At 39.6% G+C, this 27,619-nt stretch overlaps 1 protein-coding gene across 1 annotated transcript; it reads left to right on the top strand.

Moving 5' to 3' along the window:
* The first annotated feature begins 20,067 nt into the window (after nt 1-20,067).
* On the top strand, nt 20,068-20,627 carry LOC122011234 (TPD1 protein homolog 1B-like). Its single transcript, XM_042567631.1, has 2 exons — nt 20,068-20,140; nt 20,275-20,627. Exons 1-2 carry the CDS (start codon nt 20,068-20,070, stop codon nt 20,625-20,627), a joined length of 426 nt encoding a protein of 141 aa, XP_042423565.1.
* Nucleotides 20,628-27,619: the final 6,992 nt, after the last annotated feature.

The raw sequence follows: 27,619 nt of genomic DNA, 5'->3' as shown, positions 1-27,619 counted from the left end.
TGCAGAATAAAAGGAATCAAAAAGGTGGAAGAAAGGTGCGGTGCTACCAGTGTCAGAAGGAGGGACACCTAAGAGAAGACTGCCCAGAACTCAAAAAGGCTAAAAGGAAGTCTCCCAAGAAACACAACCTAAAAGCAACTTGGGACGACACTTCTTCATCCGAATCAGAAGCTCAAGAATATGCCGGAATAGCACTAATGGCAAGCTATGATAGACAAAGTATATCAGAACCTAGCATCGATAAAGGGGGAGCGATAGCGAAGCAGGGGGAGATTCGGGCTTCAAATCTGACATGGTAAGTGAGGTATGCCTCTTACCCCCTGATGAACTTTACTTTGGTATCAAAGCTATGACTAAATCCATGTATAAATTAGAAAATAAAAATGCCAAATTAGAAAATGAAATTTTAGAAACAAAGAGAATTTTGGCAAAATCATGTCTTATAGAGGATTTTGAAAAATTGAAAATTGAAAATGAAAAACTAAAAGAAGAAATAGAAAGATTGAAAAAATCTAATGGTTCAAATATTCCTACTTTTAGAAATTTAAATTGGTATTATAGATTTCATCAAAGTCAAATTAGAAATATATCAAAAATCTATATACCTAGGAAATACTTGGTTAATCCTGTAGGTAGGAACCTCTACTGGGTTCCAAAAACCTGTTTAATTTAAAATTAAAGTCAGACTTAGCATTTTCAGCAAGGAAATTAAACAACTAATTTCTTTATGAGGCTTTGTCTAAGGAAGTGGTTGTTGCTCCAATAACCAAGAAGGCCTAGTGCCTCGCCACGACCTGGAAGCCAACTATCGAAATGAAAAGTTTAATTGACTAACTGAAAAAGCATTAATTTAAACTACTTAATGCTTTAAAAGAGTTATTCAATTTGTGTTAGAAAATATTTAAAAACTTTCTAACTTAACTTAGAAATTTTTTATTATCTTAGAAATTTTCATGAAAATTGACTTAGAATTTTTTTTTTGTTAACTTAGATTTTTTTTAAATTGCCTTATCATTTTTTTTTTGAATTGTTTCTTATGAATATTCACTTAGAATTTTTTTTTAAAAAAAAAAATTAGAAAATTTTTTTGGGAATGCTAAGATAAGTTTTAAACTTAATTTTTTTTAACACTTATGACCGTTCTTATCTGAAAAATATTTTTAAACTTAAAAGTTCTTGTTTGAATTTACCTTAGACTTGTTTATACCCCAATTTTTATGTGATCAAAGGGGGAGAAGTATGTTAAGTCTATGGGGAGGTGGTACTATAATTTTTCAATTGAAAAATATTTGGACTTATTTTAATTGTTTTTATTGCATATGGTTACCCTAACTTAACTTGGGTTGCTCACATCAAAAAGGGGGAGATTGTTGGAACCCCAAGGTGTTTTGATGTGATCAAATAAGCTAAGTTAGGTCCTGCGTTTGTTTAACCCTTGTGTCTAAGTGTGCAGGAGCTTAGGAACACAGGAAGTCGAGCGGAAGACGCGGCTAGCGAGAAGGACGGCACGGGAGAGAGCCGACGGGCTCGGTGCGTCTGAGGGACGAGGTGTCCGCGGAAGAGTACACCGATGGACGAGAAGAGCGTGCACGACGCTCGAGGGACGAGAAACCGGGAAGGAAGGCTGCTCGAGGAGAAGGCCGGAACATGAGTTTGGGTGAACCCTATTCCGGAAGGCCGAGATCACCCAAGCTAGCGGAGCCGGAGCGAACAGACCCGGACCGAGACTGGGACTTAACGGAGAAGTGATCCCGGACAAAAAGTCAACCGTAGTTGACTTTTTGCTCCGGGGCGCCCGGAACCATTCTGGGCGCCCGGAGCTGTCCGGGGCGCCCGGAGCATGATTTTGACCAGGATCGCGATTTTCGTAATCTGACCGTTGGGGGATAAAGTTTATCCCCCCGGGGGCGCCCGGAACCACTTTCAGGCGCCCGGACCAGTACTATAAATAAAGTACTGATCCGTACATTAAGTGCAACTACTTGTAATCCAGTGCTTTCATTTGTGTTATTTCTTTCTGTGCTTTCAACGCTGTAAGAGGCTACTCCGCCCAGAGGAGAATCAATTAGTGCGCCTTCTTTGTCTTGGATTAACAATCCTCTGATTGCAAACCAAGTAATTCCTCTGTGTCTATTTTCTGTTTTAATTAGTCTCTGCCTTTTTAATTACAAGTTCTTTTAAGTTAGTTGAATATCCGAGAAGGGTTTTTGGTTTTATTTTGTAGGGCAATTCACCCCTCCCCTCTTGCCGGCCTCTAAAGGGACCTACACTATAGACTTATGGTTTCTTCGAGTTTGCTACTGCACCACTATTATTACAATAAATTGTAATAATTTTAGGCAAACTAGAAATCATGTCCAAGTCCATCATGAAGTTTCTGAGCTATATCACTTCTGTGGCTGCCTTAAAGGCTGTCACATACTCAGCTTCTATGGTGGAGTCCGAAAAACATATATGCTTAACACTCCTCCACAGTTATGGCTTTACTTCCTAAAGTAAACACAAAACTCCGAGGTCGACTTACTATTGTCCCTATCTGATTGGAAGTCAAAAACCATGTAACCCACAGGGATCAAATTTTCTGCCTTGTAAACTAGCATATAATCTCTAGTGCCTCTAAGGTACTTCTATATATGCTTTACCATAGTCCAATGTCCTTATCCAGGGTCACTTTGATATCTGCTAACCATGCCCATGGCAAAGCAGATTTCTGATCTCGTGCATAGCACACATTAGGCTTCCGACCGCCGAAACATAAAGAACTGCCTTCATGTCCTCTATCTCCTTTGATGTCTTCGGAGACATCTCTTTAGATAAAGCTACTCCATGCCAAAAAAAGGTAAAAACCTTTTTTGGAGTTTTGCATACTAAAACGAGCAAGGATTACGTCTATATATGAAGCTTGAGATAGGCACAACATCCTTTTCTTGCGATCCCTAGATCCCAAGAATATGTGCACATTCTCTTAAGTCCTTCATATCGAGTTTGTTTGGACAACCATACCCTTACTTCCGATAACACTATGATATTATTTCCAACTACCAAAAATATTATCTACGTATAGTACAAGAAATACCACCACGTTTCTATCACACTTCTTATATACACAAGACTCATCCGGTTATCAAATAAATCAATAGGTCTGGATTACTTTATTAAACCGGATGTTCCAAGACCTTGAAGCTTTACTTCGGTTCATATACTGATTGAGCTTGCTCACAAGATGCTCTTTGCAAAGATGCCGCATCTTTATCTTGGAGCGCTTTGTCATATGTCCTGGAGTCAGGTTCATGTTTACCAGAGATCAAGTCCAAAGACTTTCCCAAATCATGAATCTTTTCAGGTTGTCTAACAACCCTCCCACTATGACGAGGCATTGTCTGTCATTGTGCATCTTTTGTGATACGTGTTACAGTTTTCTTGTGGTATCACATCTTATACAGTTGGTACTAGATTAGACGTGCCCTTTAACTTTTTTCTTTTTTAAGAACAATTTTTACTCATGGGCTTGTGGTTCATAGTATAGTCCTTTTCTAAAATCGGACATTAGTGCTAACAATGATCTTCCGATTTTGAGGACTATAAACCTCCTTTCATTTCTCTAGGATAACTCACAAACAAGTGAACTCCTGTCCAACTTATCAGCGTCTCTAATGTGCTAGACCACCCAAATCCGAATATGCTTCAGACTAGGCTTACGTCATTCTGCAATTCTATGGGAGTAGAGAGTTCTGACTTAGAAGGTACTATGCTCACTTCCGTTTCTAGTGTATATCCTTAAAATGCATTTGGTAATTTTCTGAATAACTCATCATCGATCTAATTTTTTTATAAGAGCCTTATACCTTCTTACTGCTACACCATTCTGTTGGGGTGTACCAAGTACAGTTAGTTGGGATAAAATCACAATTTCTGATAAGTGACTCCTAAACTCTGCTAAGAGGTACTCATTACTACGATTTCACCGTAGTGTCTTGATATTTTTACTTTGACGTTACTCCACATCAGCCTAGTACTCTTTGAACTAATCAAATCACTTAGACTTGTGGCGCGTCAAGTAAATGTTTCCTTATCTTGAATAGTCGTCTATTAAAGAGATGAAATATTCGAAACAACCTCTTGCCTGGATAGTCAAAGGTCTACACAAATCAGAATGAACCAATTCCAACATATCTTTGGCTCCATTCCCCTTAGACTTAAAAGCTTCTTGGTTATTTTTGCTTCCAAGTAAAACTCGTAGGTTGGAAAGATTTCCACTTCCAATGAACCCAAGAGTTCATTGGTCATTATCCTTTGAATCCTACTCAAGTTAATATAACCTAGCCTTTGTAACGACCCGCCTTCTACTAACTAGGCTGTAAGGCCGATCATCACATTATGCTGTGCTAAACTATTCCCTGACCATTACTAAATCTAAATGCGGAAGCTGTACTAGTTAAAATTTTACTAACTACTGACATTTCTTGGTTCTATACATGCTAAGGGAGGTAAACTGACTACTCATAACATGTTTTACCTTCCCCATGGCCAAGGAACTAAACTTAGACACTTCCCCGCTGATACCAGACCTCCCAATCGATCCACGGATCGATTGGAATAGTCGGATCGATCTAGTGATCGATCCAGCCGGCTACTGTATGCGGGACATAGGTTGGATCGATCCAGTGATCGATCCAGGACGCTACTGTGCTCGGGCAATAATCTGGATCGATCGACTGATCGATCCAGGCTGGTCAATCGATCCAGTGATCGATCCCAGGGCCTTCTGTTCGCGATAGAAATGGCTGGATCGATCGGCTGATTGATCCAGACGCCTACTGTTCGCGAGCCGAATTGCCCAGTCGATTAGTTGATAGATTGGAGACCCTTGAATCGATCAACTGATCGATCCGAGTTTCTGATTTCGACAAAAGGTCTGATTTCAGCACTTGTTCATGCCAAAATCACCTACAATAATTCTAAACCTCATACCAAACGTTCTAACAACATTTAAATGACATTCTAAGCATGGTTACTAACAATCTAGACAGGTCTTTCATAATTCATGCATTAAAACAACTAAAAATACGGAATTCAACATGATATAAATCTAAAGTGTTAGTTTGCTAGTTTCTCCAAGATCTCTACTCCAGGTTCCTTCCACACACATCTTCATCATGACATTGACCTCCAGCCTCCGCTAGTCCATCTTTCCTTTACCTTTATCTGCAGTATAAGGAAAAGAAAGTATCTATAAGCTTTCGCTTAGTAAGAAACCATCTTCCTCACAAAAACATGCATACGATGCATTTATGCTTTTAAAACATGCCATTTGAAATATGTACTGATTAAACTAAAACATGGCATGCTATCAAACAGTACATGGAAATCAAGAGCTAAACATGGCATACTATCATCTATAGCATATGTAACCAAAAGCTGAGCATAGTGTTATCATACATAACTATAAAAGAAATAAGCTAAACTGAAGCATAAACTGAGCTAATTCTAGAAAATGCTTAAGCTATACTGATCTCACCTAACTATTTTGTGAGAGTTTAAAACTACATACATAATAGATGAAAATACATATACATGCTGCTGTTTGGGCCCGGCAACTGTACGTACTATGCGCGCGTCCCTAACTAGACCCGGGTTTGCAAGTCCCGAATTTAATAGGGTTTACTAGGTTATCTAAACCTAGGGACCGACTATGGGAGCCCAACCCAATGGATATCTAATCCTGTACAGTGCCACTGAAAAGTAAAATACTGAATATAACTAATTATTGCTTGCCTTGCTCCTTCTAGGTTATCTGAACCTAGAGCTAGGTTATCTGAACCTAGAGGTGACTATGGGAGCCCACCCATTGGACATCTAGTTCGGTAAAAGCTGAAGCAAGACTGCTAAATAATCTGTAAAAATGCTTCTATTGCATTTATCCAAGCTACTAAAATGCCTAAGTTGCATTTTACTGCGATAAACAATTTAATCGAACACTTGGTGTGCGCTAATTCACATCCCTTGTGTCGGAAGTCTATGTACTGCTAAACTAAAACATAAAATCCACACGGAAGCTACTTATACTGCAGGTGAGGGGTTTCTTACCTCGTACGCTAATTTCCTTACAACCCTATTCGCTAGAATTCCGGTGGAGACGATCCTTTCGACAATCTCCTCGCTCCAACGCGTTCTTCTCGCAGAGGGAAACGTTCTTGTGCTGGAATTGCTGTCGGAAGGTGCTCTTAGGGCCCTAGGGAGAGAACCCTAGGGTTGGCGCCGAGAGGAAGAAGGAGAAGGAGATGGGGCGGCGTGTAAGGTGAGGTCTCGGTGGAGAGTTCCCGAACCAAAGAATAAACCAACCCACTCAAGTTTTCTATTTATATTAAGTGGGTATTTCGGCCCAACTCTAATATAAATATTATTGATTCCCTCTTCTTTCAGCACACCCCTGCTGGGGCTCCTGGCTAGCCGGATTCACTTAAGTCTCGGTTCGGCTAGAGGTCATGGGTTCAATTCCCGCGAAGGCCGTTTTACGCTTATATTTATTTTTGCTACTTCCGCTACTCTAAAAATTCCGGAAAAATATATAAAAATTCTAGAAAAATCATACAATATTTCTAATATAGTTTTGAAAATTTTCGAGCGTTACAATCCCCCATACCTTATAAAAAGTTCATCCTCGAACTAAGAATAATTCTGGGTACTTCTGTCTCATGCTAGCTTCTGTCCCCCAAGTTGCCTCTTCTGCTGTGTGACTGTGCCAAATAACCTTGACTAATGGTACTTCCTTGTTCCGCAATTTCTTAACTGCTCGGTCTATTATCTGAATAGGCCGACTGTCATAGCTGACGTCTTCGCGGATCTGTACCGACTGGGGCTCAATCACCTGGGTGACATCTGGGATATGCTTCTTCAACATAGAGACATGAAATATATTATGAACAGATGACATTTCCTGGGGCAGCTCTAGCTCATATGCTACCTTGCCCACTCTTCTGTTGATAAGGTATGGTCACACATATCTGGGACTTAGCTTGCCCTTCTTCCCAAAATGCATTACTCCCTTCATGGGAGCTACTCTAAGGAACACTGAATCCCCAACTAAAAACTCTAAAGGTCTGCGCCGTATATCAGCATAGCTTTTCTGGCGGCTCTGAGCTGTCTCTATCCTCTGGCGGATCCGCTGTATAGCTGTTGTGGTATCTGCTACTAGATCTGTCTGAAGTTCTAGCTCTTTCTGTTCACCACTCTCATACCAGCAGATTGGAGATCTACACCTCCACCCATAGAGAGCCTCATAAGGTGCCATGCCGATGGTGGCCTGATAGCTGTTGTTGTATGTAAATTCTGCTAGACTCAGATATTTGCACCAACTTCCTTTGAAATCTAGGGCACATGCTCGGAGCATATCTTCGAGTACCTGATTCACTCGCTCTGTCTGTCCATCTGTCTGAGGGTGGAAAGCTGTGCTGAACTTTAACTTCGTGCCCAAAGCTGACTGTACACACTCCCAGAAGTGTGATGTGAATCTACTGTCCCTGTCTGAGATAATGGTTCGTGGAACTCCATGTAGTCTAACGATCTCCTTGAGATACAATTGAGCTAACTGTTCCATGGAGTAGGATATCCTGATAGCTAAGAAGTGGGCTGATTTAGTCAATCTGTCGACTATTACCCAGATGGTATCAAAACCATTCGTGGTTCTGGGTAATCCCACGATGAAATCCATAGAAATGTCTTCCCACTTCCATTCTGGTATCTGAATAGGCTGCAAAACTCCTCCTGGTCTCTGATGTTCTGCTTTAACCCTCTGACAGGTTAGGCAGGTGCTGACATATCGAGAGATGTCTCTCTTCATCCCAGGCCACTAAAAACGTTTCTTCAAGTCCTGATACATTTTGGCGGAGCCAGGATGCACCGCATAAGGAGTCTTGTGAGCCTCGTCTAGGATTTTCCTCTGTAGTTCCTCCTGATCTGGAACGCATAATCTGTCACCAAAATATAATACCCCGCTATCTGATATTCTGAACTCTCCACCTTCTGATTCTGCTAAACCTTGCTTGATTCTCTGAATTTCAGGATCCTGCTCCTGAGCTGTCTGGATGTCACCGAGCAAGGTAGACTCTAATGTCATAGTAGAGAGCTGTCCGACTATGAGCTCGAGACCGAAATCTGAGATCTCCTTCTGTAGGGGTGGTGATATGGCTGCTAGAGATAATAGGGCAGCACTGGACTTTCTGCTAAGTGCATCTGCCACCCTATTTGCTTTTCCTGGGTGGTAGAGGATGTCTATGTCGTAGTCTTTGACCAGCTCTAGCCATCTGCACTGTCGCATATTCAGATTCTCCTGAGTGAAGAAGTACTTCAGACTCTGATGATCTGTATACACTCTGCACTGAGCTCCATACAAGTAATGTCTCCAAATCTTGAGAGCGAACACCACTGCCGCAAGCTCAAGGTCATGAGTGGGGTAATTCCTCTCATAATCCTTGAGTTGTCTGGAGGCGTAGGCGATTACCTTGCCATCTTGCATCAGCACTGCTCCTAGTCCCAACTTCGAGGCATCACTATATATATCGAAGCTATCTGCGTTTTCTGGTAGAGTCAGTATAAGTGCACTGGTCAATCTTCTTTTCACAGTCCTCTGTCCACTGAAATTTTCTGTTCTTTCTGGTAAGAGCTGTCAGTGGGGAGGCTATCCTGGAGAAATCCTCTACGAACTTTCTGTAATAACCTGCTAATCCCATAAAGCTTCTGATCTCACTAGCGTTCTTGGGTCTTTTCCAGTTGCTCACAGCTTCTATCTTATTGGGGTTTACCATGATACCATCTTTTGAGATGATGTGACCCAGGAAGGACACCTGATCTAACCAAAATTCATATTTCGTGAACTTGGCATACAGCTGGTTCTGCTGAAGGGTCTGCAATACTGTTTTCAGGTGCTCTGCGTGTTCTTCCTGAGTTCTGGAATAGATAAGAATGTCATCGATGAACACGATAATGAACTTATCTAAATATTCCATGAATACCCTGTTCATGAGGTCCATGAAAGTAGCTGGAGCATTTGTCACGCCAAAGGGCATGACTACGAACTCGTAATGTCCGTATCTGGTTCTGAATGCTGTCTTGGGTATATCCCCTTCTTTAACCTTCACCTGATGATAACCTGATCTGAGGTCTATCTTAGAGAACACTGCTGCTCCCTTTAGCTGGTCGAACAGGTCATCAATTCTGGGAAGAGGATACCTTAGGGGTGTCAAAAATGAACCCGACCCGACGACCCAACCCGAGTCGACCCGAAAAAAATCGGGTTCGGGTTGGGCATTTTCGGGTTCGGGTCGGGTTCGGGTTGGAGGGTTGGAGAGTAAATGAGTCTCGGGTTGGGTCGGGTTGGGTTCGGGTTGACTCGGGTTGACCCGGGTTGACTTAAATATAGGGTTTTGTGAGTTTTTTTGGGGTTAAATCAAATTTTATTTTAAAAATTTAGATGTTTTTATGTATATTAATATCATGTTTGTATGATAATGATGGAATATTGAGATAAAAGTGAAGAATTATAGGAAAAATAGCCCAAAAAAGTCGTTTTGAATCGGATTTTCGGGTTATATGGGTCAGGTTCGGGTTGATCGGGTTGGTCGGGTTCGGGTTCGGGTTGAGGTATTTTGGGTTGAACTCGGGTTCGGGTCGGGTTCGGGTTGGGTTAAAAAAAAAAAAAAACTCAACCCGACCCAACCCGACCCGACCCACCCGAATTGACACCCCTAGGATACCTGTTCTTGATTGTGACTTGGTTCAGTGCCCGGTAATCTATACACAGGCGCATGCTCCCGTCCTTCTTCACGAACAATACAGGTGTCCCCCATGGTGAGTGACTAGGGCGTATGAAGCCTTTGTCAAGCAGCTCCTGTAGTTGCTCATGAAGTTCTTTTAGTTCTGCTGGAGCCATGCGGTAAGGTGCTTTGGAGATAGGATTTGTACCGGGGATGAGCTCTATCTCAAATTCGATCTCCCTGTCTGGTGCTAGGCCTGGTAACTCTTCAGGGAAGACTGCTGGGTAGTCACATACGACTCGGACCTCTGCTAGCTGTTGGTCCTTGTCCTGACTGGTACTGACTACGTGTGCTAAGAACCCCGTACATCCTGAGTCCATCAACCTCTGTGCCTTCATAGCTGAGAGAAACTTCTTGGCCTTTCTCCTAGGTTCTCCGACTGTGCTTCCGCTTCAGGTTGGAATATGACTTTCTGTTTACGGCACTCGATGGAGGCACCGTATTTGATCAAGAAGTCCATCCCGAAGATAACGTCGTAGTCGGTCATATTAATCACAATCAGATCGCAAAAGAGCTCTCTGTCTGCTATAGTGACCGACACTGCTCTGAGCCAGTGCGTAGACGCCATGATTTCTCCTGAGGGTAACGTCGTAAGGAACTGGCTACTGAGTACCTCTGGAGGTACTGCTAACTTCTCAGCAAATGCCCTGGATATGTATGAATGGGTTGCCCCAGTATCGAATAAGACAGTTGTACTTTGCTGTAAAATACTAATCTGACCTGTAACAACTGTCGAGGCATTCGCTGCGTCCTCTCTGGTGAGTGAGTAGATCCTCGCATTGGTCGTAGCTGGAGGGGCTTCTAATCTGCCCTGGCTGATATGTGGACCATCTAAAGTGGCCTGCATCTGATGTAACTGAGCTGGCTGGCCTCCATACTGAATCGGTTGTGGCTGAGGAAGACTGATCTTGTTTGGACACTGCTTGGCCATATGTCATTCCTGTCCGCATTCAAAGCATCCTCATGTGCCCTTACGACAAACTCCAGGATGGAATTTCCCACATGTAGCACACTTTGGATAACTGGGCTGCTTGCTGGTTGGCCCTCCTTTTGGGTAACTCCCTGGTTTGCGCTTATTGCTGGAGTTCCCTTTCCAGTTAGAGCCATGGGAGCTGTGGCCCTGCTGTTTCTGAGTGCCTGAGCCTCCTTGGCCCTTAGCTTCTGAGAGGACTTGCTTCTGCTGCTTGATGCTATTCTGGTAATGCTCAGTGATTAGAGCACTGCTCACTAGCTCTTCGGTGGTTTGTGGCCTATGAACGCCACCAGCCACGTTCATTGCTATTTTCGGCCTCAGCATCTTGAGCATTAACCGGACTCGTTCTTTCTCTGTGCTGACTAGTTCAGGGCATAGACGAGCCAATCTGTTGAATTTCTTCACGGCTTCCTCCACTGAAAGGTTGCCTTGACGAAACTCAGTGAACTTGTCGTAGTGGCGGTTTGTGACCCGCATGTGAAAGAACTCCTCAAAGAATTCCTTCTCGAAATCGGCCCTTGTCATCTGATTTACTGGGCGCTTCGCTCTGATTCTCTCCCACCACATGCGTGCATCTCCTGTCAAGCAGAAGGAGGCGCACTTCACCTTTTCATACTCTGGCCAGTCCAGAAGCTCCATCGTACTTTCCAGTGTTTTGAACCAGGCTTGAGCATCCCATGGTTCGCTGGTGCCTGAGAAATTCTCTGGCTTGACTCTCTGCCACTGGATCAGATAGGCTTCTTTCTGCGTTCCTGCTGCTGGGGCTACTGGTGCTGCAGGCTGGACTGGTGGAACCTCTAAGACCACTGGTGTCGCTAAATTAGGCTCCGGGGTGATAGTGGGAGTGTTCTGTTGACTAGCCTTTAAGGTGGCTATTTCCTGTTGCTGTTCAGCTAGCTGCTGCTGTAACTGAGCCACTAGTGCTGTAAGGTCTGGGGGAGGCACTGAACTGCCTGCCTCGTGCTGGGGCTCAGTATCTGGTGCCCTTCTAGCTGGGCGTCCTCGTGCCATTTCTAAAGGAACAAAGGACATACATAACTAATACAAACATACTGGAGTAACTATTGTTATCATGTTAACTACCATCATAAACAAGCATGCTGTGGTTATATCTAAACATAGAAACAAGAAGCATAAAGAAAGTGAGAGATGTTCTTACTTGGAAGCTGTAGGTTCAATGCTGATGTGTGTGTAGGAAGTATGGAAACTGCTCTGATACCACTCTGTAACGACCCGCCTTCTACTAACTAGGCTGTAAGGCCGATCGTCACATTATGCTGTGCTAAACTATTCCCTGACCATTACTAAATCTAAATGCGGAAGCTGTACTAGTTAAAATTTTACTAACTACTGACATTTCTTGGTTCTATACATGCTAAGGGAGGTAAACTGACTACTCATAACATGTTTTACCTTCCCCATGGCCAAGGAACTGAACTTAGACACTTCCCCGCTGATACCAGACCTCCCAATCGATCCACGGATCGATTGGAATAGTCGGATCGATCCAGTGATCGATCCAGCCGGCTACTGTATGCGGGACATAGGTTGGATCGATCCAGTGATCGATCCAGCACGCTACTGTGCTCGGGCAATAATCTGGATCGATCCAGGCTGGTCAATCGATCCAGTGATCGATCCCAGGGCCTTCTGTTCGCGACAGAAATGGCTGGATCGATCGGCTGATCGATCCAGACGCCTACTGTTCGCGAGCCGAATTGCCCAGTCGATCAGTTGATCGATTGGAGACCCTCGAATCGATCAGCTGATCGATCCGAGTTTCTGATTTCGACAAAAGGTCTGATTTCAGCACTTGTTCGTGCCAAAATCACCTACAACAATTCTAAACCTCATACCAAACGTTCTAACAACATTTAAATAACATTCTAAGCATGGTTACTAACAATCTAGACAGGTCTTTCATAATTCATGCATTAAAACAACTAAAAATGCGGAATTCAACATGATATAAATCTAAAGTGTTAGTTTGCTAGTTTCTCCAAGATCTCTACTCCAGGTTCCTTCCACACACATTTTCATCATGGCATTGACCTCTAGCCTCCGCTAGTCCATCTTTCCTTTACCTTTATCTGCAGTATAAGGAAAAGAAAGTATCTATAAGCTTTCGCTTAGTAAGAAACCATCTTCCTCACAAAAACATGCATACGATGCATTTATGCTTTTAAAACATGCCATTTGAAATATGTACTGATTAAACTAAAACATGGCATGCTATCAAACAGTACATGGAAATCAAGAGCTAAACATGGCATACTATCATCTATAGCATATGTAACCAAAAGCTGAGCATAGTGTTATCATACATAACCATAAAAGAAATAAGCTAAACTGAAGCATAAACTGAGCTAATTCTAGCAAATGCTTAAGCTATACTGATCTCACCTAACTGTTTTGTGAGAGTTTAAAACTACATACATAATAGATGAAAATACATATACATGCTGCTGTTTGGGCCCGGCAACTGTACGTACTATGCGTGCGTCCCTAACTAGACCCGGGTTTGCAAGTCCCGAATTTAATAAGGTTTACTAGGTTATCTAAACCTAGGGACCGACTATGGGAGCCCAGCCCAATGGATATCTAATCCTGTACAGTGTCACTGAAAAGTAAAATACTGAATATAACTAATTATTGCTTGCCTTGCTCTTTCTAGGTTATCTGAACCTAGAGGCGACTATGAGAGCCCACCCATTGGACATCTAGTCCAGTAAAAGCTGAAGCAAGACTTCTAAATAATCTGTAAAAATGCTTCTATTGCATTTATCCAAGCTACTAAAATGCCTAAGTTGCATTTTACTGCGATAAACAATTTAATCGAACACTTGGTGTGCGCTAATTCACATCCCTTGTGTCGAAAGTCTATGTACTGCTAAACTAAAACATAAAATCCACACGAAAGCTACTTATACTGCAGGTGAGGGGTTTCTTACCTCGTACGCTAATTTCCTTACAACTCTATTCGCTAGAATTCCGGTGGAGACGATCCTTTCGACAATCTCCTCGCTCCAACGCGTTCTTCTCGCAGAGGGAAACGTTCTTGTGCTGGAATTGCTGCCGGAAGGTGCTCTTAGGGCCCTAGGGAGAGAACCCTAGGGTTGGCGCCGAGAGGAAGAAGGAGAAGGAGATGGGGCGGCGTGTAAGGTGAGGTCTCGGTGGAGAGTTCCCGAACCAAAGAATAAACCAACCCACTCAAGTTTTCTATTTATATTAAGTGGGTATTTCGGCCCAACTCTAATATAAATATTATTGATTCCCTCTTCTTTCAGCACACCCCTGCTGGGGCTCCTGGCTAGCCGGATTCACTTAAGTCTCGGTTCGGCTAGAGGTCATGGGTTCAATTCCCGCGAAGGTCGTTTTACGCTTATATTTATTTTTGCTATTTCCGCTACTCTAAAAATTCCGGAAAAATATCTAAAAATTCTAGAAAAATCATACAATATTTCTAATATAGTTTTGAGAATTTTCGGGCATTACAGCCTTAGATGCCAAAGATATAATTGGTTCAATTCTGAAGGTTGCTTTCTCTTAAAGTTAGAAGATGTGTTATTAATTTCCATTTATTGCATCGTGAGAGTTTTTGGATTTATACATTGTCAATCAACGTACCATAACAGATAACTTCCCTCTTTTTCTTGATAACAACCTTGTTATTTAAAAGAGGCAGAATATCAAATTCTTTGAGTGGTTTAGAAACTGAAAACTAGTTCTTTCTAAACTTGGTACATAAAAACAATTTCTCAAAGATCCATATTTTATCCCTATCAGAGGATAAACACCTACCACTGCAATAGCTGCTACTTATGCAGCAGTGCCCATGGTAATTTTCTATTCATATAGTTGTCGGATTTCCTAGAACCCCTGCAATGAATTGCAAACATGATTAGAGGTTCCCGTATCTACACATCATGTACCGGTAGATATCACCACTAAACATGTAACAACTAATGAAAGACACACTTATTGTTCTCAGTTCGAAGAGGACAGTCTACCTTAATGTCCAAGTCCTATTTCCAATCATTATAATTGGGACTACTAAGTCTTTTCTATAGTATAACAACTAGGGGATTGACAAACATCCTAAGAATCGCAAATATTTGGTCAAGACCAACTCCTTAAAATCCCCGTGAATTTTGTATGTCACGATAGTGTGGACGTATACAAAATCAAAAGGAGATTTTATCCATTAATTTTATTATCTCGTCAACTTTACTTTATGACGAATAAAATTAATAGTTGATCTATCTTTGATCAAATATTTGGTCAAAACTTTTTGAATTTAAAATAACATTGGTTCCTCAAACAATATTATTTAAATTCACCAACACCTCAAACACCGTGAATTTTGCATGCCACGATAGTGTGGACGTATACAAAATTGAACATTTGTAAGAGGAGGTTTTACCCATTAATTATCTTGTCAACCTAATTTTATGACAAATAAAATTACCTCTTACACCGTGAAATTTGTATGCCACGATAGTGTGGACGTATACAAATTCAAACATTTGTAAGAAGGGTTACCCATTAATTTTATTGTCAGCCTAACTTTATGACAAATAAAATTACATCTAACACCGTGAAATTTGTATGCCACGATAGTGTGGACGTATACAAATTCAACATTTGTAAGAAGGGTTTACCCATTTTATTATCTTGTCAACCTATTTATTTGACAAATTAATAGTTGGTTTTCTTCGGTCACACAAATAATAGCAGTGACTCTGATGGGGAGGATACTATTAGACGTGCCTAAGTGTATACCATTACTTGACACTAAGTCTATTAATAAGATTGTGCCCCTTCCGATGGGGAAGATCACACCCTCTTAATTAATTTCCTATAGTCATCTAAATGGAAGTTTGATCTAGTGATCCACAAACAAACTCATCCAATATGGAGGAAGGCACTCAAAGCCAACGCGCAAGTTTGTTTGCATCACTTACAAACTAGTAATGGAGACCGTGGAATTTTGTATAAAATCCCTCTCCCACTTAGTTATTTAGAGTGAGGAATTTTAACTATGCTAGCCTACTAAACATGCATACTAACAAGCACACACAGCACAGTATAAAAGCAATAAATAGAAAAACTAATTTTCAACTATTATAGCTTTTATCTATTGTTGTCCTTCGTGTGTCGCCAACCCTAGCTACTGTCATCTTTGGCCACCACCACCGGGTCTAGTTGTAGCATCCATCTTGCTCCTTGTTCCACTGCACCTCTGGTCCTCAAAAGGTTCCACGCCTTGCAAGATTCGATCTACGACATAAATAGAATTTTATATTTTTTGATCCTATATTCCTCGAAGGAATGTACATGTATCTAGATCAAAAAAATAAAATCCTAATAAAACTAAATACAGCTCCTGCTGTATTTTATAATACAATCATGCGCACACAATAAAATGCCCTTGGCATGTCCAAGGGTCCAATCACACACACAATATCTATAAGCCATAATAGTTGAAGCCTGCAACCAAAGAGTTAGCACATCCTACTATTATCCTGCCTAAATTATGTATGACATGTGCATAATTATCCTAAATACCAAATACACAGAGGCAAACCCTAGCTCTGATACCAATTGTTGGTTGCTACTCGGAAAACCTAATGGTTCTCATGTACAAAATTTTGTACAAGGTCTGAACATTTCCTAGCTACCATATGTTCTTTTAAATTAAACTTGGATCGCCTACGGAACTTAACACGTTTGATCTTAAGTTTAACTTATTTGTTCTTTTAGGTTTAGACTTGGATCTCCTGTGGAACTTAACACGTTCGATCCAAATCACCTAGGTTATTAATTCTATTAAATATTAATTTCTAAAATTAACTTCCAGGACTGCATGGCGAGGCACATGGCCTTCTTGGATATGGGAGCAACCACCACCGCCTAGACAAAGCCTTTTAAGGAAAGCTAATATTTAATTTTCTTAAATAACTCTAGGTTAACCAAAAAGAACAATCGAATCACAAGGAAAAGAAAAATAAAAGAATACAACATCGAAAACTATTTCAAAAAAATAGAATCACATGCCTCTTGTATTTGGTATTTTTACAAAGAAATAAAACTAGTATGATGCGGAAATTAAATACTAGTATACCTTTTTCTTTGCAAGCAAAAACCTCTAGGTCTTCTACCGTATTCCTCTTCTAACCTCGGACGTTGTGTGGGCAACGATCTTCCGAGATGAGAACCACCAATGCCTTCTTCTCCTTTGCTAGTTTCGGCCAACACCAAGACTTCAAGGAAGAAGAACCTTTTCCACCAACCAAGCTCCAAGGGATGCAAGCTTTCTCTCCTTCTTCTCCAAGCTAGAATCCGGCCACCAATTAAAACTCCAAGAGCATGAAGAGGTTTGGCCACAAAGATGGAGAAAAGAGAAAGGGAAGGGTCGGCCACACCAAGGAAGAAAAGAGAGAGAAATAGAATAGAGGATGTGTCTCATGAAGGCACCCTTACCCCCTCTTTTATAATCCTCGGCCTTGGCAAATAAGGAAATTTAAATAAAAATTTCCTTAATTCCTTTGCCATGAAAAATAAAATTTTAATTAATTAAAATCAAATTCCTTTTCTTAATTAACATGACCGACCACTAAAAGCTACAATCAAGGAAAATTTAATTCACACAAGAATTAAAATTTCCTAATTTGTTTCCGGAAATTTATAAAAAATTTCTCTAATAATTTTTCCCTTCATGGTGGTTAATAAAAAGGAAATTTTATAAATTAAAATCTTTCTTTTAAACATGTGAATAAAAAGAAAGTTATCTCTAAAAATTAAAATCTCTTTCAATCTACAAATAAGGAAAGATATCTAATCTTTTCTTAATCTTTTGTAGAAATATTTAATTTTTAAACTCTCTTTTAAATCATGAACATGGTTAAAAAGGAAAGTTTTTCTTAAAATTTAAAATCAACCTTTTAATCTACAAATAAGGAAAGATTTTAAATCTTTTCTTAATCTTTTGTAGAAAGCTATAAAAGGGAAGATTTAAATTTTAAACTCTCTTTTAAACATGTGGATGATTTGCGAATAAGGAAAGTTTTTACCAAAAATTAAAACCATCCTTTTAATCTACAAATAAGGAAAGAGATTAATCTCTTCTCTTAATCTTTTGTAGAAAGCTATAAAAGGAAATTTTTAATTTTTTAAACTCTCTTTTAAATCATGGCTTCCACATATGAAATAATTTTAATAAAAATTCCTTTTAATTTTCTAGTGGTCTGCCACCTAAGCTTGGGACCCAAGCTTTGGCAGGCCACCAACTTGGCTCATCCACTTGGTCTTGGCCGGCCTTAGCTTGGGTTCCAAGCTAGCTTGGCCGACCCCATTAGGATGGGTAAAAAGTGGGTATGTGGTGGGTATAAATCTCTATATACAAGAGGCTACGATAGGGACCGAGAGGAGGAATTGGTTTTGGTCTCCCGATGAAATTAAGCCTCCCGTGTTCGCCCCGAACACACAACTTAACTTCATCAATAATATTTCATACCATTAAAGAATTATTATTGAACTACCGCACCAATGTCAAATTACATTTTTTGGCTCATTCTTATTATGAGTGTGTTAGTCTCCCTGTGTTTAAGATGTCGAATGTCCATTAATTAAGTGAGTTACTGACAACTCATTTAATTAATATCTTAGTCCAAGAGTAGTACCACTCAACCTTATCGTCATATCGGACTAAGTCCACCTGCAGGGTTTAACATGATAATCTTTATGAGCTCCTCTTGGGAATATTATCAACCTAGATCACTAGGACACAGTTTCCTTCTATAATCAATAACACACACTATAAGTGATATCATTTCCCAACTTATCGGACTTATTGATTTATCGAACTAAATCTCACCCATTGATAAATTAAAGAAATAAATATTAAATATATGTGCTTGTTATTATATTAGGATTAAGAGCACACACTTCCATAATAACTGAGATCTTTGTTCCTTCATAAAGTCAGTATAAGAAGAAACGACCTCTAATGGTCCTACTCAATACACTCTAAGTGTACTAGTGTAATTATATAGTTAAGATAAACTAATACCTAATTACACTACGACCTTCCGATGGTTTAATTTGTTCCTTTCCATTTTGATCGTGAGCAACTGTTTATAATTTATAAAGAACTGATAACATGATCTTCTGTGTGTGACACCACACATCATGTTATCTACAATATAAATTAATTGAACAACTACATTTATCATAAATGTAGACATTTGACCAATGTGATTCTTATTTCTAGGATTTAAATGTTTATACCAAAAGCTAGACTTTTAGTATACATCCTAACAAGGGTTAGACAATCAGAAGTTAAGGGGACGTGGCGATCAGAAATCAAGGGTACGTAGCTGTCAGAAGTTAAGAGGAGATGGTAATTAGAAATCCCCTTTAATAATAATTTTTTTAATTAATAAAATTATTAAATCTCCAGTCTACCTTAACCTACTTGATTTCTCTCTCACATATATTATCAAATATCCGGTCTACCTTAACCTACTTAACTTTTTCTCATATATTGTCTAAATATTGAAATTCAAACTTGAATTTACTCGAGCTTAGTCAAGCTGGTCAACTCAACACTATTATACATAATTATAATGATTATAATTTTGAAAGTATTATAATTATTATATGATATCATAATTGCTATAATTGTATAGTAGTTATAATATATTATTAATTAATATTGCAAAAATTAGAACGTGAGTGATGAGATATTATTTTAATGAAAAAATAAATATAGTGTCTTTTGATTTATTTCAATTAAAAAATATCCGTTTTGCTTTTTACCCAAAAATAAAAGTGTTTTAAAATATATTAAAGAGCGTATGAAGGCAATTTTAGACCAAAAAATTCAAATTTAAATAATTGGCTACATTAAAATTTTGATTGCTCTATCGAAGAAGGTAAATTGATTGTAAAATTGGCAAGAAAATTATACGATTGTGCTATCACTTTTAATTATCTCTTTTTACGCACAAAGGAAAAAAAAAATAGTTAACATAAATTGATGGTCGATCGGTTGGTAATATATCACTTATTTCCAATCTACATATGTATTCTAAAGATATTCTTCTCCATTTATTATTACGTTAAAGCCACCACCTCTTCCCTATATTAATCTACATATATCTGATTCGCCGTACCATTTTGTTTCCCGTTCTTGGTCGCGTCGTGCTCCGATTGAAGTCAAGTTCCTTCTTTTCCTTCTTCTCTGACGAATCTCTTTTGCAAAACAAGAATCTAAGGAAAATGAAAGGTGATTCTAGACGGCTTTTCGCGACGGCAATTCCGGCAGTTACGCTCCTGGTCCTGTTCGCCTTTGGTCAGCTAAAACCAATATAATTTCTGTTGCTGCTTTATTATTATTATTATTATCCTTTTCAATTATAATAACATAAAAATTATATATATTGAGTCTAATTTGTTGGCTTAATATTTGCTCTTCTCTTTGTGTAGTGTTTTATCTTGGGCAGGTTCAAGCTGACTGCAGCATTTGGGATATGGAAGTGAATCAGACACTGAATGGGTGGCTGCGGGGGATTCCAGTGTACCAAGTGGTGGTGCTCAACCTCTGTAACATCCCCGACGGCTGTCTGTTGGGGGACATCCACTTGACTTGCGGCGATTTCAGCACGTCCCTCCCCGTCGATCCACTTACATTCCGACTCATCAACTTCAATGACTGCCTCCTCGTGGACGGCGGCAATACTTACAGCGGCAATGTAATCTCCTTCAAATATGCCCACCCCGGGCCCTACCCCATGACCATCTCCAGTGTCACGTGCTTTCCCCAGATCCCTCCAACATGAAGCAACTTCGTATTTTAATGTTGTAGGTTGTAGCAATAATAAAAAGTGAAAACCGCCCAACGAGACCCCACACAACTTCGTATTATTGAAGATTAATGCTTTTCCATAAATGAATGTACAAGACATATGCATGAATGTCTAGAATAAATAAGATTCATGACTAAGATTCATGAACTAGTAATCAAAGCATGTATTTCATTTAATTTTAGATACATGTATGTTGCAAGTACATAGAACTAGTTGAAGCATAGACTAGTATAAATAGGAGAAGTCTTGTACCCATTGGCAGGAGAGTTTTTTCTTAACAAGAATTCTTTACATAAAAGCAAGAAGACTTACTCCAAATATTTTCTTGTTGTAACAAGTATAATTCCAACGACTAAAAGCATAATTTTGGAAATACCCAACATATTTTGTGGTATCAGAGCTAAAGGTTTTGGTTCTAAATATCTCTCGCATATTTATCAATGGCATCTACAAGCAACCAAGAACTCGCGTTCACATATTCCCAACAAGGTATCCCTATCTTTGTTGGTCAAGATTTTGAATTATGGAACGTGCTTATGAGGATCGTATTCGTGTCTCACGAATTATGGGATGTTATTGATGAGGGGTATATTGCTGATACTCCGGAGGAGGTTGCGGCATTTACAAATGCGCAGAAAAAAAGGCATAAAGAGAATAAGACGAAGGATGCAAAAGCCTTGTCCTTTATGCATCAAGGGGTGAGCTGATTAATTCTTCCGTGCATTACGAGTGCTAAGACCGCAAAAGAGGCCTGGCAAATTCTAAAAAATCAGTTCGGAGGCCATGAGAAGGTAATCACAATTAAATTGCAAAATCTATGACGAGATTTCGATAATTTGGGCATGAAGGATTCCGAAAATGTGCAAGATTTTCTCTCCAGAGTTTTAACAGTTATAAATCAAATTCGAGGATATGGAGATACTCTAGAAGAGAAAAAGATTATAGAGAAAGTCCTACGATGTTTGCCAGCGAAATTTGAGCATATAGTTGCAGCGATCGAAGAATCCAAAGATTTATCAAAATTGTCTTTGGATGAACTCATGGGTTCTCTTGAAGCCCATGAAAAGAGGATGAACAGATTCTCTACTCAAACCTTGGAACAAGCTTTTCAAGGAAAAATGAATGTTTCTCAAAAAGAGAAAGACAGCCCGCAAGAGAAGAAGAATATATCGGCACAAAGAGCATCGCAAGGAAGAGGTCGTGGCAGATTTCAAAATTCTAATACTCGTGGTCAAGGTAGAGGAGGAAGAGGTAACTCTAGCTCGCGATTCAAGAATCAAGATTCAGATTCTTATTGTCGCATATGCCGAAGAAATGGTCATGACACTCAAAGTTGTTGGAATAGATGCAAAAGGTGCAGAAATGCAAATCACTCAAAAAAAGACTGTTGGTTTCAAGATGAGGATGAGACAAAGGAGGCAAACTTCTCTGAAAAAAATGAAGCCGATCAGGTATTTTATTCATGCTTAAATTCTCAACAGCAACTTGAGAATATTTGGTATGTGGACAGCGGCTGCAGCAACCATATGTCTGGAAATAAGAAGATGTTCGTGGATATCGATGAATCATTTTCATCAGAAGTAAAGATTGGAGATGACAAAGCACTTAAAATTATTGGAAAAGGTGTGGTTTCTATTCAGACAAAAGAAGGGAAAGACAATATCATCAAAGATGTCCTTTATGTGCCGGAATTAACTCAAAATTTATTGAGTGTTGGTCAGCTCTTGCAGAAAAACTACAGGGTGGAGTTCAATAATGATCATTGTGTCATTATTGACAAGCAGAAGAAACTCACGATGGCAAGAATTAAGATGAGTCGGAATAAAGTATTTCCTCTAAACTTGCCATTAGCCGAGAAAGTTGCACTTCAAAGCATGACGGATGGAGATCATAAGATCTGGCATTTGAGGTATGGACATTTGAGCTACAAAGGTTTAAATTTACTAAAAAAAAAGAAAATGGTATTTGGGCTTCCAAATTTTCCATACCAAGATAAACCATGTGAAGGATGCATTTTCGGCAAAATGCATCGGCTACCATTTCCAAAAATATCTTATAGAGCCAAAGTCCCTCTCGAGTTGGTACATGCAGATATTTGCAGACCAACGCAAACTCCATCTCTCAACAATTACAAGTATTTTCTCTTATTCGTGGATGACTACACCAGGATGATGTGGGTCTACATACTCAACCAAAAGTCAGAAGCATTCCCGAAATTGGAGTTCAAGAGACTTGTAGAAAATCAGTGTGGGAGAAAAATAAAAATTCTTCGCACAGATCGTGGAGGAGAATTTATTGGAAATGCCTTCATGGATTATTGCAAAGAGAAGGGGATCTAAAGGCAGTTGACAGTTCGATACAGCCCGCAACAAAATGGAGTCGTCGAGAGGAAAAATCGCACCATAGTGTAGATGGCTCATAGCATGATGGCGGGTAAAGGACTTCCAAAATCATTTTGGGCAGAAGCTGTAAATGCAGCTGTGTATATTTTGAACCGGTCACCAACAAAAGCGGTTCCAAATAAGACTCCATATGAGGCATGGCTTCAGAGGAAGCCACAGGTGAATAATTTTAAAGTTTTTGGCTGCATCACATATTCTCATATTCCATTTCAGCAAAGAGAAAAATTTGATGAAAAAGGAGAAAAACTTATTTTTGTCAGTTATAGCGACGAGTCCAAAGGGTATCGATTATTGGACCCAAGGACAAATAAACTCATAATTTCTCGAGATGTTATTTTTGATGAAATGCAGTCGTGGAATTGGGGCGATAAAGAGAAGATTGTATCTCAGCCAACACCGCCTATTTTTTTACCAAAGACGATTGATCAATCAAACACAAGTGAAGGTGCAAGTACATCAAGTAATAGAGATATCTATCCAGAGTCAGAAAGCCCTGTAAGAAAAGTTCGAAGCTTAAGAGACATATATGATTCTTGTGATGTCGCATTTTTTACATATGAGCCACAAACTTATGGGCAAGCTGAAAATCAAGAAGTATGGCACGAGGCAATGAACGAAGAAATTATCAGCATTGAAAAAAACAAAACATGGGAGCTCATAGATCTTCCCAAAGGAAAAAATGTGATCGGGGTTAAATGGATCTACAAGACAAAATTCAAGGAAGATGGCTCAATTCACAAACATAAAGCTCGTCTAGTAGCAAAGGGGTATTCTCAACAACCTGGAGTTGACTTCACAGAGACATTTGCACCAGTTGCTCGCATGGAGACGATACGAATTGTTCTTGTTGTTGCATCACAATTGGAGTTACCGATCTATCAATTGGATGTAAAATCCGCATTTCTCAATGGTGACTTGAAGGAAGAAGTTTATGTGGAGCAACCGGCAGGTTATGTTATCGAAGGAAAAGAAGAAAAAGTTTACCGGCTTCGGAAAGCACTATACGGCTTAAAGCAAGCACCAAGGGCCTGGAATAGCAAGATTGACCATTATTTTCGATCACAAGGATTCGAACAAAGTCGGAATGAGCCATCATTATATGTAAAGAAAGGTGCGCAAGATTTTCTAATTGTGTGCCTTTATGTCGACGACTTGATATATGTTGGTACTAATCCTTATATGGTGAAAGAATTTAAAGAAGCTATGATGAAAGAATATGAGATGACAGACTTGGGTCTCATGAAGTATTTTCTTGGGATTCAAGTTCGACAATCCAAAGGAGAGATTTTTATGTCTCAAGAAAAATATCTTGACGAAGTATTAAGAAATTTTCAAATGAGCAATTGCAAATCAATCTCAACTCCATTGGCAACTAATGAGAAGTTGCAACTAGATGATGGAGCAACAAAAGTTGATGCAAAAATATACAGAAGCTTAGTCGGCTCATTGATCTACTTGACAAATACAAGACCTGACATTGTATATTCTGTCAGCTTGATCTCAAGGTTTATGCACGAACCAAGCAAGCTACACTATGCAGCTGCTAAAAGGATTTTGAGATATCTTCAAGGAACAAGAAAGCTTGGTATCAAATATGTCAAAGAAAAAGAAAATAAACTAGTTGGATATACCGATAGCGATTGGGCTGGATCACTCGATGACCGCAAAAGTACATCCGGATATATATTTTGCTTGGGTTCGAAAATTATTTCTTGGGTATCTAAGAAGCAGAAGACGGTATCACTGTCATCAGCAGAAGCCGAATATATTGCAGTCACCGATGCTGCTTGTGAAGCTGTTTGGCTAAGAAGAATTTTAAGTGATGTTGAGCAAAAGCAAGAGGCCCCTACAACAATTTTCTGTGATAATAACTCTACTATTGCGATGACAAAGAATCCAGTTTTTCACGCAAGGACGAAACATATTGAACTTCGACATCATTTCATACGAGACTTCGTGAGTGATAAAAAAATTCAGTTGAAGTTCATCAACACAAACGAGCAGTTAGCGGATGGTTTTACTAAAGCAGTAAGCTCAGGAAAAATCGAGCAACTTCGAAATCATGTTCGAATTACATGATCTGATCAAGGGAAAAACATTAAGGAGGAGTATTGAAGATTAATGCTTTTCCATAAATGACTGTACAAGACATATGCATGAATGTCTAGAATAAATAGGATTCATGACTAAGATTCATGAACTAGTAATCAAAGCATGTATTTCATTTAATTTTAGATACATGTATGTTGCAAGTACATAGAACTAGTTGAAGCATAGACTAGTATAAATAGGAGAAGTCTTGTTCCCATTGGCAGGAGAATTTTTTCTTAACAAGAATTCTTTACATAAAAGCAAGAAGACTTACTCCAAATATTTTCTTGTTGTAACAAGTATAATTCCAACGACTAAAAGCATAAGTCTTGGAAATACCCAACAGGTTGTAGCAATAATAGAAAGTGAAAACCGCCCAACGAGACCCCACACAACTTCGTATTTTAACGTATTTCGTGTTATGGTTGTCAATAAAATGAATTTCCATATGTTTTTGAAATATCAATTCAACTCTTTTCAACAATCGACTGAAGAATTATTTTTTTAATCAATAATTTCTTTTGCATCCTACTATATTCTGATTTTGATTAGACAGTATATAATTCACAATTCTAATACATTTTCATGCATTTATCCTTCTAGCATTTTTTTAATCAATGCTATGCGCTATGCTATGTGCGCAAGCTAAGGATATATTATTTTTAGTTAACATATGCCGGACACCTTTTATATAATTAGGGGTGTCTCGGATTATGGAGGTGCCTTAATTGATTAGAGGTATCCCAAAGTTGACAAGCACATTGGATAAGCTGCAAGGATGAGCTTTGACGCATTGGATGAAATAAACCTTAGATCTATTGGAGGCGTCCTTAAGAGGATAAGGGATGAAGTTTTGGATCAGAAAAGTATGCATGGAGGCATCCCAAATAAACTATGGTGCCCCAATGCCTTATAAAAGAAGTCTTAATTTAGCCACAGCTCAACAAAATAATTCTTATGGAAGCTTCAATTTGATTCAGATGCCCATCTCCTTGCAATTGCTGTGCGCAACCCTACTACGTCGAATCTATACTCGAGCAAACTTCTACAACAACAACCATAGCAACATGGAGCTTATAGTGTCGGTAAAAATTTAATTATTAATTATTATAGTACTCGTAAAAGAAAGTATAGGTTGTTATACTTTTCTAATCCTTATATTTGACATCTCTATTCAAAGTTTATTCGTAAGAGAATTAAGTGGATTGCCTATCGAAAACATACCAAGGGACATGGACCTTGAAGTCGTAGTAGTTGGGCTACGAACTAAGTAATTAATCGTGTGCTTCTTTTAGATTTTGTCTCACTTTTATCTTTCCGCTATATATGCACTTGATTTTGATAAGTTTTTTATTACAATTTTTAAAATAACATGTGATTCACCCTCCCTCATACGTGTAAACAGTGGCGTAGCTAGGATTTTTTATCAGGAGGGGCAATTTTAAAAAATTCATAAAAGAAGAAGGGAATAACTTACTCCTCTTGGAAGACCATTACTTTTGAGAAAAATAAAAAATATAAGATAGAGAGAAAGAAGCAAAAAAGAGAACTGATCCGGCGGTAAGAACGGGGGACCCTCTTTCTGGGGAGTCAACGCCACGTGGAGGTCAAAATATCAGACGTCCGGCCGGACGACATAGTAGACCGGTCGGCTGGACGGGGTCCTAGCTGAACCAAAGACGACCCGACTAGGGGTTCAGACGCTCGGATTGAATAGAATCATACGGCCGAGCGGATATCCCGTTCGGCCGAAGGCATAAAGTAGCATACTGCGAACAGTCTCCACAGAGCACATTACCGGAAATCTCCCAAGTAGACCAGTACATATGACCGGACGGACGTGAGGTCATACTCCAAATCTTACGACAGAGTGTTCCGCAGTCCCATCAAAGACTTGCTCGGACTGTAGCAGTATGGTGTTAGGTAAGCTTGTTGACAGGCCCTTACTGGGGTATGGGCTGAGGACACGTATTTGCCTAGGTATGTGTGCATGAGCTCCTTCCCAGCTCTATATAAGGAGCCTTGCACTTCACCGGAGGTACGCATTCTCTGATATTGAGAGCCACTTCTTCGTTGTCCACTTACCTGACTTGAGCGTCGGAGGGTCGTCGCCGGGAACCTCTTCCCAGCCCGACTTCTGTGCAGGTTCGCCGGAGGTCCGTGCGGACAGTCAAGAGATCTACGTCAGCCGCTTGGAGAGCGCCACGTGCCCAGCGTCCGTTGATTCAGCACTCGGACAGGATCAAGAACTATACCTTCATCGTTAGCAATTTCAACTAGTTTCAGTGAGCATGACAACAATACAAAGAGAGCAAGGTAAGACAAAACATGACTATTCTTATGGTGCCAACAAAAGCCTAAAAAATACAAGAGGTTATGGGGGCTGAGAAGAGGACAACACCATCAATTGGTGCTGCATTTCTTGCTTATCGGAGAAGAGAAAGGAGAAGAAAAGATAGTTCTTGTGCTTTA

This window comes from Zingiber officinale, chromosome 8A (assembly GCF_018446385.1).
Source record: "Zingiber officinale cultivar Zhangliang chromosome 8A, Zo_v1.1, whole genome shotgun sequence".
NCBI classification, from domain to species: domain Eukaryota; kingdom Viridiplantae; phylum Streptophyta; class Magnoliopsida; order Zingiberales; family Zingiberaceae; genus Zingiber; species Zingiber officinale.
The sequence above is the reverse complement of the archived record's forward strand: the minus strand, read 5'-3'. Positions and strand labels throughout refer to the sequence as shown.

Bases quoted from the DNA above. Each gene is read 5' to 3' on its own strand.
- LOC122011234 (XM_042567631.1), top strand. From the start codon at position 20,068: ATGAAAGGTGATTCTAGACGGCTTTTCGCGACGGCAATTCCGGCAGTT. The intron at 20,141-20,274 runs GTCAGCTAAAAC...CTCTTTGTGTAG, and splicing joins CCTGGTCCTGTTCGCCTTTG to TGTTTTATCTTGGGCAGGTT.